This window comes from Bos javanicus, chromosome 10 (assembly GCF_032452875.1).
Source record: "Bos javanicus breed banteng chromosome 10, ARS-OSU_banteng_1.0, whole genome shotgun sequence".
In the NCBI taxonomy this organism is placed as follows: Eukaryota; Metazoa; Chordata; class Mammalia; order Artiodactyla; family Bovidae; genus Bos; species Bos javanicus.
Window position 1 is genome coordinate 24495244 of NC_083877.1, and position 10724 is coordinate 24505967.

Sequence of the window (10724 nt, forward strand, 5' to 3'; positions counted from 1 at the left end):
AGAGAATGTCTCAAGGAAAATCATTTAATTTCTCATGAATTGAGTAACAATGAAAATACAACATACCAAAATTGGGGGAACACGGCCAAAGAAGTATTGAGAGTGAAATTTTAGCACTACATGCAAATATTAAAACAGAATAAAATCTCAGATAGATTATCTAAGCTTCTACCTGAAGAACCTAGACAAGGAAAAGATAAATTAATCCAAAACAAGCATAAGAAAATAATAAATAAAAGGAGAAATCAATAAAATTTAAAAGAGATAAACAATAGAGAAAATCAATGAAACAAAGAGTTAGTTCTCTAAGAGAATCAGTAAAATTGACAGACTTCTAGCAAAACAGATGGGTGGAGGGAGGTGGGAAGAACAGGGACAATGTCAGCAGGCTAATTAGCAGTATGGCATCTTATGTGATTGGTTAAGGATGAACATTTGCCTTTCTCCAGTTGGTCCTGGGCTTCCCTCATAGCTCAGTTGATAAAGAATCCACCTGCAATGCAGGAGACCCCAGTTCGATTCCAGGGTAAGGAAGATCCACTGGTGAAGGAATAGGCTACCCAGTATTCTTGGGCTTCCCTTGTGGCTCAGCTGGTAAAGAATCCCCCTGCAATGCGGGAGACCTGGGTTTGATCCCTGGGTTGGAAAGATCCCCTACAGAAGGGAGAATTGAAAGGCTACCCACTCCAATATTCTGGCCTGGAGAATTCTATGGACTGTATATTCCATGGGGTCACAAAGAGTTGGACACGATTGAGAGACTTTCACTAACTAATGCTAATAGTTGGTCCTAAGTTGAATGAACTTCCGAAGTATTATGCTAAGTAAAATAAACACTGCAAAAATGCCATGGATTGTATGATTCCATTTGCATGAAATACATAAAATAAGTAAATCCATGGTCAGAAAGCAGGTTGATGGCTTCCAGGGACATGTACATGGGGAGCATGGGGAGTGACTGTTTCAAGGGTGTGTGGTTTCCTTTTGGGGTGATGACAAGGTTTCAAATCTAGATAGAGGTAGTGATTGTGCCATGTTGTGAATATACTAGATGCACACTTAGTTGTTCATTTAAAAGAGTGAACTGTGTGAAATGTTACTTAATCTCAACAAAACTACTGTTTTTTAACTTTTCATTTTATATTAGAGAAAAGCTGATTAACAATGTTGTGTTAGTTTCAGGTGTACATCAAAATGATTCCACTACACACATACATGTGTCTATTCTTTTTCAAATTCCTTTCCCATTTAGATTGTAAAACTATTATTTAAATTGAAGTTGATGAAAATCTAATGATCAAAGTATTCACAATATAATTTTAGATCATTTTATCAGATTTTTAAAAAATTAAATTATTTATTTTAATCAGAGGATAGTTACTTTACAATATTGTGACAGTTTTTGCCATACATCAACACGAGTCGGCCACAGGTATACCTGTGTCCCCACCATCCTGAACACCCCTCCCACCTCCCCTGCCACCCTTATCCCTCCAGGTTGCCCCAGAGCATGGGCTTTGGGTGCCCTGCTTCATGCACGAAACTTGCACTGGTCATCTGTGTTATCTATGGTAATGTACATGTTTCAATGCTATTCTCTCAAATCATCCTACCCTTGCTAATTGCCTCTATCTGGAAGGAAAGTCAATGTAGAAAACCCCTTAATGGAAAAAGTTTCCTCAGTGCCAAGACAGGACGTGGTTGGAGCCCCATCTGCAGTTTGAGTACTGGGAACAGGTTCCCTCTGAGCACTGTGCCTCACAGCACAGAGGTAGGTGGTCGAGTCACTGTGCTGAGAAGCTGCAATGTATAAAGCACTGTGTCTTGATGATTTATCCAACGAGACTGTAATTCTTCCACTTGCTTGCTCTTTCTGATTCGCCTGAATTGACAGTAGAGATGTGAGCCCTTTCCCGGGATCCTGCCGGAACCACTGAAGGAAGAACAGAGCGCTGTCAGTGTAACTGCAGTTGAGAACCACGCTGTCTCCCTCTCTCACGTTCAGAGCTTCAGGACTCTGACTCACGTCCTGTTTACTGCTCACCCCTGTTCAGAAAGAGAAAACAGACAGGCTGGTTAGTGGCTGATTATTCTTTGGAAACTAATTTTAAGTTTACTTTTTTGCTCTCTACAGGAAGTCCCAGAAACCATGCAGGTACAACTCCCAGACTTTCTCTCTTCCCTGGGAGGAATATCCGGGAGTTGCCCATTCTTTGCCCATTTCCAAATCCCTCTAACTCACAGTCTAGTTGTAACCAAAGGATGAGCAGGCTCAGGGATTTGTCCATTCCTTCTGTTATGTAGACTCACTGAGAACTGAGTTCTTGTGTCTGTAAAATGTTCAAGGACTCACAGGATCAAAGATCCACTTTGCTGCCTCTTGTGTTCAAAACTTTCTACAGGAAACACAGCGTCAGCCCAGCCAATCAGAGCAAGTCACACAGGCACCAGAGGAGGCCGGCGCCAGAAGCCCATCTGCCGAGAGTGGGAGGTTGCAATGGAAACACCACCATCTCAGGACTAAGCCCAGCCTTGCCAGACAAATGCTTATCTCTTTCCGTCCTCTTTCCCTCCTCCTAGGGAAAACAATTTTTAACACATCAGATTTGTAGAATGTGGCCAAGTATGTACGTAGAGGGGCTTCTCTGATGGCTCAAACAGTAAAGAATCTGCCTGCAATTCAGGAGACCAAAGTTTGATCCCTGGGTGGGGAAGATCCCCTGGAGATAGGAAAGACAACCCACTCCAGTATTCTCGCCTGGAAAATTCCATTAACAGAGGAGCCTGGTGGCCTATAGTCCATGGGGTGGCAAAGACTCAGACACTCAGTTCAGTTCAGTTCAGTCACTCAGTCATGTCCGACTCTTTGCAACCCCATGAATCTCAGCACGCCAGGCCTCCCTGTCCATCACCAACTCCCGGAGTTCACTCAGACTCATGTCCATCGAGTCAGTGATACCATCTAGCCATCTCATCCTATGTCGTCCCCTTCTCATCCTGCCCCCAATCCCTCCCAGCATCAGAGTCTTTTCCAATGAGTCAACTCTTCGCATGAGGTGGCCAAAGTACTGGAGTTTCAGCTTCAGCATCATTCCCTCCAAAGAAATCCCAGGGCTGATCTCCTTCAGAATGGACTGGTTGGATCTCCTTGCAGTCCAAGGGACTCTCAAGAGTCTCCTCCAACACCACAGTTCAAAAGCATCAATTCTTCGGCGCTCAGCCTTCTTCACAGTCCAACTCTCACATCCATACATGACCACTGGAAAAACCATAGCCTTAACAAGAAGAACCTTTGTTGGCAAAGTAATGTCTCTGCTTTTGAATATGCTACCAGACCACCTGACCTGCCTCTTGAGAAATCTGTATGCAGGTCAGGAAGCAACAGTTAGAACCGGACATGGAACAACAGACTGGTTCCAAATAGGAAAAGGAGTACATCAAGGCTGTATATCGTCACCCTGCTTATTTAACTTACATGCAGAGTACATCATGAGAAATGCTGGACTGGAAGAAACACAAGCTGGAGTCAAGACTGCTGGGAGAAATATCAATAACCTCAGATACGCAGATGATACCACCCTTATGGCAGAAAGTGAAGTGGAACTCAAAAGCCTCATGATGAAAGTGAAAGTGGAGAGTGAAAAAGTTGGCTTAAAGCTCAACATTCAGAAAACGAAGATCATGGCATCCGGTCCCATCACTTCATGGGAAATAGATAGATGGGGAAACAGTGGAAACAGTGTCAGACTTTATTTTTGGGGGCTCCAAAACCACTGCAGATGGTTATTGCAGCCATGAAATTAAAAGATGCTTACTCCTTGGAAGGAAAGTTATGACCAACCTAGATAGCATATTCAAAAGCAGAGACATTACGAGTAACTAATACACACAGGTACCTAGAGAGAAATGTAAGCGTAGGTACAGGAAGGGAGGAGGGAGTGGGGTTCGGGATGGAAAACATGTGTATACCTGTGGTGGATTCATGTTGATATATGGCAAAACCAATACAATATTGTAAAGTAATTAACCTCCAATTAAAATAAATAAATTTATATTTAAAAAAAGAAAAAAATTACACAGTAAAAAAGATAAATAAATAAATTTGCAATTTGAAGTACAAAGAAAAAAATGAAAAGAAGAAATCGTAGGTTTTACTGCACAGCTGCAGCTGAACCTCTTCAGATTCCTGTAACTGCTCCCTTCTCTTGCCACTTCAGTTCTTGAAAATTGTTTTCTTTAATTCACACTTTCTTGAAAATCCCTTTCTATCATTTCTCAGCTATCAAGTTGCAAAAAGAGTTAAGAATCATAATATTCACATTCAATGTGTGTGATAAATCAGGAAATGGGCACTTTCACATCCTATAACTGAAGCACAATAAACTGTGGAAAATTCTGAAAGACATGGGAGTACCAGACCACCTGACCTGCCTCTTGAAAAACCTATATGCAGGTCAGGAAGCAACAGTTAGAACTGGACATGGAACAAAAGACTGGTTCCAAATAGGAAAAAGAGTACATCAAGGCTGCATATTGTCACCCTGCGTGTTTAACTTATGTACAGAGTATATCATGAGAAACTCTGGGCTAGAGGAAGCACAAGCTGGAATCAAGATTGCCGGGAGAAATATCAATAACCTCAGATATGCAGATGACACCACCCTTATAGCAGAAAGTGGAGAAGAACTAAAGAGCCTCTTGATGAAAGTGAAAGAAGACAGTGAAAAAGTTGGCTTAAAGCTCAACATTCAGAAAACTAAGATCATGACATCTGGTCCCATCACTTCATGGGAAATAGATGGGGGAACAGTGGAAACAGTGTCAGACTTTATTTTTGGGGGCTCCAAAATTGCTGCAGCTGGTGACTGCAGCCATGAAATTAAAAGACGCTTGCTCCTTGGAAGGAAAGTTATGACCAACCTAGACAGCATATTAAAAAGCAGAGACACTACTTTGCCAACAAAGGACCATCTAGTCAAGGCTATGGTTTTTCCATTAGTCATGTATGGATGTGAGTGTTGGACTATAAAGAAAGCTGAACGCCGAAGAATTGATGCTTTTGAACTGTGGTGTTGGTAAAGACTCTTGAGAGTCCCTGGGACTGTAAGGAGATCCAACCTGTCCATCCTAAGGGAGATCAGTCCCGGGTGTTCATTGGAGGGACTGATGTTGAAGCTGAAACTCCAATACTTGGCCACCTGATGCAAAGAGCTGACTCATTTGAAAAGCCCCTGATGCTGGGAAAGATTGAGGGCAGGAGGAGAAGGGGACGACAGAGGATGAGATGGTTGGATGGCATCACCGACACAATGGACATGTGTTTGGGTGGACTCTGGGAGTTGGTAATGGACAGGGAGGCCTGGCGTGCTGCGATTCATGGGGTCGCAAAGAGTTGGACATGACTGAGCAACTGAACTGAAGTATAAGCTAAATAAGACTCATAGGTGCTATTTACATATCATTGGCCAGAAATTTCACTTGTCTGAGAATTTTTTAAGAAATAGCCTAATAAACACATTATGAAATTGCATATTGTATGCAGCAAGGATATTTAAATATCCTTCAATACAAATATTCAATATGTTATGATAGATCTGTATTATAATATACTATACAGTTGTCAAAAGAGTAAGACTTATTTCTGACTTGCAAAGGTTTTTTGGACTTTTTCAAACTAGTTATTTACATTTTAAATTAATTCTTGTTGGAGTATAGCTGATTTCCAATGTTATGTTACTTTCTGCTGTATAGCAGAAATACTTTCAAACTGTTTAACTCTGGAGTTTTTTTTTAAATTCTCATTTTATGTTGCCTGCAGCATTTATCTCAGAAATCCCTTCATCTTTAAACATATTTAAGGCTCAGTTTCCTTACCTGAGTATAGATTAATATTACTTTGTGGATTTTAGATTACAGAAGGAGTATCTAAAGTGCTGAGCAATGGACTTGGCATATGGTAGTGGTTCAATAAATGATAATAAAGACTCTGATGTTGAAGATGAGAATGACAAAAAGACAGGTAGAAATAAGAATCTCATGATAATTCTCTGATTTATTCCACTGAAGACATTGGGCAGACTATACAGCTATAAACCCAAAAGATTAAAACTGAACAAAACCAGATGGCATGGATAAGAATACCTGTGTCTGTCTCCTTGAATCAGGAAGCTTCCACTTCTTCCCTTCTTTGTAAACCTCCCCTCTTCTTCTACCCACAAAGGAGGAGTGAGGAGGGCTGATTCTGTCATTCAGAGTCCATTTATGAATAGGAGATTGAATAAAAAGTGAAAATGCTAGTCGCTTATTCATGTCAACTCTTTGCAACCCCATAGCCAGCATCCTGCCAGGTTCCTCTGTCCATGGAATTCTCCAAGCAAGCGTACTAGAGTGGGTAGCCAATCCCTTCTCCAGGGGATCTTCTTGACCCAGGGATTGAACCCGTGTCTCCTGCACTGCAGGAGGATTCTTTACCATCTGGGCCACCAGAGAAGCCCAGGAGATCAGTTCTCAGTCTAACTTAAAACATAGGACTCCAGAGTCCACTTATTCTGCTAATAGCTCCTGCATTTTGAAGTCTTTGCCTACCTGTGATAATGCATTTCTATAGAGGGCTAATTTAGTGCCCTGGGAATGGCTGCCTCTTCTTTCTCTTTCAGCCCAGATGCCTGAAAAGTAAATCAACTCTTGGCCAATTTGAGGTGTGTCCTATCTTTCCACCTCATCCTTATAGGAATTCTGAACTTGCTATTCTGGGTTCAGAAGAAAGTAAGAAACTCTACTTAGGCATGAACCTCAAACCCACCTTTCCTAGAGGTAATCAGAGGACCAGTGATATTAGGTCCTGGAGGAAATTAGGTCCAGGGGTCAGCTAAAAGTCCTTCTTCACTTTCTGTTTGTATTAAGCCTATATATACAGCATCTTCAGGAATCTTCCCAGTGGTGAGCAGGGCAGGATTTGGCCATTCTTAGGTCCCTGACAGTATCCCCATAGGATATTAAATCCCCACTTCAAATGGAAATATTTTAGTTGAATAATAATGAATATATGACATAACAAAACATGTAAGATGCAGCAAAAACAGTACAGAAAGTCCTTGACTTCTGGTTTTCCAACTTTACAATGGTACAAAAATAATATGGATTCAGTAGAAACTGCACTTCTAATTTTGAATTTTGATCTTTTCATGGGCTAGTATGATGCTGTCTTTTAATGCTGAACATCAGCAGCAACTTGCAGCTCCCAGTCAGTGACTCGATCACAAAGGTAAACAACCAACACACAACCATCCTGAACCTAGACAGCCACTCAGCTTTTCATCTTCAGCACAGTGCCAAATAAATTATACGTGGTAGCCAGCATCAAATTATCAGATAGGCTTTCTATTAGATAATTTTGCCCAACTGTTGGCTAATATAAGTGTTCTGAACATGTTTAAGGTAGGCTAGGCTGAGCTATGATGTTCAGAGTTCAGGTGTATTAAATGAACTTTTGACTAAAGATATTATCAGCTTATGATCAGTTTTTAGCACGTAACACCATTGTAAGTCAAATAATATTTGTAATTAGAGACAAATTTATGAATTTAAATTATATTTGTCAGGAAAGAAGAAATATTGAGAATTAATAGGCAAAGTTGCAATTCAAAGAACTAGAAAAAGTAACAAGTTAAAAGAAAGTAATGTTAGCAAATAATAAAACATGAGCAGAAAAAAACAGTTTATCAACCATCATAAGAGAAAAATAAATATATAAAGAACCCTTTATCTGTTAAACTAACTGAATCCATAATTTAAGGATTATTAAGTTTCTCCCATAAGGCTATGCTTACATGGCCTCACTATAGTGAACTTTCTGAAAATTGTTTCTAAATCATTAAAAACCCTACACAAATTCTTCCATAGGTAGAAAAGAAGCCATAAATTTCAAGTTACCTAATGTACCATTACAATCTTGATACCAAAATCTGACATTAACATGGAAAGAAAAAGTTGAATACTAGTATCAGTCAGGAAAATGGGGGGAAAGTGCTCAATAAAATAATAGCAAATCAATGTTTCATTATGTAAAACGGACAAATCAACATTCCTAAGAGCACTTAACTCTAGAGGTGAAAGTTGGTTTCACATTAAAAAATCAATTTAAATAAATAAAGAATATTTATCAAAAACACTATAATTAATAGTCACAGTGAAATAGTGAATGCTTTACCTCTGAGTTTGGTAATAAGAATTCTATTCAACATTTTATAGGTGATCTTAGTCAGTTAAGTATGACTTGCTACATCATTTGTGGGGTGCAGTTAAAATGAAAATGCAGAAAGCCAAGTGGGCTGGGGAGTCATCTCGTAGGACCACTGCCCAGACCCCAGACCTAATGAAGAGCTTTCAGTCGGTGAACACACAGAGATGCTGGGCGAGTGGTCCCTGGAGAGGACACGGAAGCTCTACAGTTCCACTCACAAACCTGACCCTACACGCCTCTGCCAGCTGGATACTCACCTGTATCGTTTATCATAGCCTTTTATAATAAACAGGTGAAAATAAGTGGACTATTTCCCCTAGTTCTGTGAGTCACTCTAGTGAATTAATTGAGCCCAGGGTTTTGTTTTGTTTTGTCTTATCTTGTTTTGGGAATCTTCTATCTACAGTCTTTTGTTCAGAAGCACAGTTGATCCCTTGGGCTTGTGACTGTCATGCTTTTTTCAAGTAGAAAGTGTCAGAACTGACTAGAATGACAGGATACTCGGGTGGGATTGTAGAGAATTGCTTGGTGTGGGAAAAACACATTTGTTGACCAGACATGTTTTGTGTAAGTAGTAAAGGAGACTCATAGGAAAGAAGGACGTAATAGGGCAGAACTGGGTTTTTCCCTACACGAGAAGTAAAAAAATCTGTTTGTTTTTTTTCCTCACACACAGTTTTTTTCACAATAGCACAAAACTGTAATCAATCCAGACAACCCAAATATCTACTTCTTGGAAGATGGATAATTAAATTGTTAGATATTCATATAGAGGAACTCTACACATCAATTAAAAAAAGAACAAATAAGACATAAGCAAAGTGACACCAATGAATTGCAAAGATATTGTTTTGAGTGAAGAAAACCAGATATAATATATACTATGCATGTAGATATTAACAAGTATAAAATTTCATTGAGTTCTAAGCTTAAGTTTTGTACACTTTATTATATGTGTTGTACCTCAGTTATAGAGAGAGAGAGAAGAGAAAGCCAAGGATCATTTTGAATATTGAGATAAATGTCAGTGTCATCACCTGAGAATAAAAAGTGGTTCCTCTGGGGAGGCAAAAATAGACTATGTGGAAGAGTGAGAAGGAAAAGAGAGTGCTATTTGATTTTGTAAATAAATGAGAGTATTACTTTGATTTAAAAAAAGAAATTTTATTTTTAAAATGGATGAGAAAGTGAGAATCTCAGATGAGATGAGGTTGAAAAATAATCATTGGCTTTATCACCACCAAAGCCACTGGTTTAAGTGAGAGCATCTCTCAGAGTAATGCTCACAGAAGTCAGGTTCAAGGAGGGGAGGACTGGACTTGAAGAAATGGAGACAGTAAGTCTATACAGTCAGCTAATTTGATTATTAAGAAGAGAAATGTAGTAATAGGGCTGGTGGAGATATGACCTTCAAGAATGTATTAAAATGGGAAAGATTCTCTTACGCACATGTGGCCAGATTATTATAAGAGAATGTCAAATAATTTATTTCAGGGAAGAAGGTACTTTCCTGTGGTGTCTTTTCAAGGGGCCCAAGACTCCATACCACCACTATCCCTTTTGAATCTACAAGAGAGAAGCTCTGGGCTGTTTAAAAGAGCAGACTTATCCATGGACACACAGGGGGGACTGTCTAGGATCCTGGACAGAATGCCCAGTAATCTCTGCTGTCTGGCTGCATCACAAGAGTTCGTTCTCCATGGGACCACTTCAGAAGAGGCTCTGGGTGCTCAGGAGGAAGGAAAACAGCAAAGACACCCTTATTCTAGAGCCCCAGCTTCAGGGTTTGGGTGCAGTCTGCAGGTGCCTGGGGAGCATTGTGTCTGCACAGCACAGAGGTAAGTGGCTGAGTCTTCAGGTTTGGGGGCTTCGATATGCAGAGAACTTCCCTTCTTTAAAGGGTGGCTCTCAGTCTTTCTTTCTGCTTTTCATCCCCAACTGAGTGAAGAAGGAAGAGGAGTTCAGGGCCCTCCCCAGGATCTTGTCTGTACCACCGTAGCCCTGTAAAACTGCTGGCAGTGTAGCTGCAGTTGAGACTGAGACTGTCCCCCTCCTGGGTTCTCAGGCTCTGAGGACTCTGCTCCACTTGGTCTTCACCACTCAACCCTGTTCAGGAAAACAAAATCAGAAACAACACAAAGCTTTCAGTTCAGCAGTACTTAAAAATTCCAACACAAAGCCTGGGATGAGCAGTGTCTAAACTCCTCTCTCTCTCCTCCCCGTCTTTGGGAAAATGTGCCCATAGGGTCTCATCTCTTAACCTGCAACTTACATCCAAGCTGAAGCCACAAGACTATGAATGCACATTCCAGCATGTTCTCCATCCTGCCATCTCACTCTTGATGCAATCTTAATGATTCCCAATCTTCTTCCCTGAGGAGCTGCTCCTGTGTCTTAGTTCTTCTCTTTTGCTGCGATTCATGGGGTCGCAAAGAGTCGGACACGACTGAGCGACTGATCTGATCTGAATACACAGGAGAGC

General features: G+C 40.5%; 1 gene segment (V, D, J or C); it reads right to left on the minus strand.

Moving 5' to 3' along the window:
• Window positions 1-1560: 1560 nt before the first annotated feature.
• Window positions 1561-2464, minus strand: LOC133255331 (T cell receptor alpha variable 21-like). The segment is given in 2 exon segments: window positions 1561-2046; window positions 2243-2464. Coding segments are annotated over 2 exon segments (474 nt in total).
• Between the last annotated feature and the right edge of the window lie 8260 nt (window positions 2465-10724).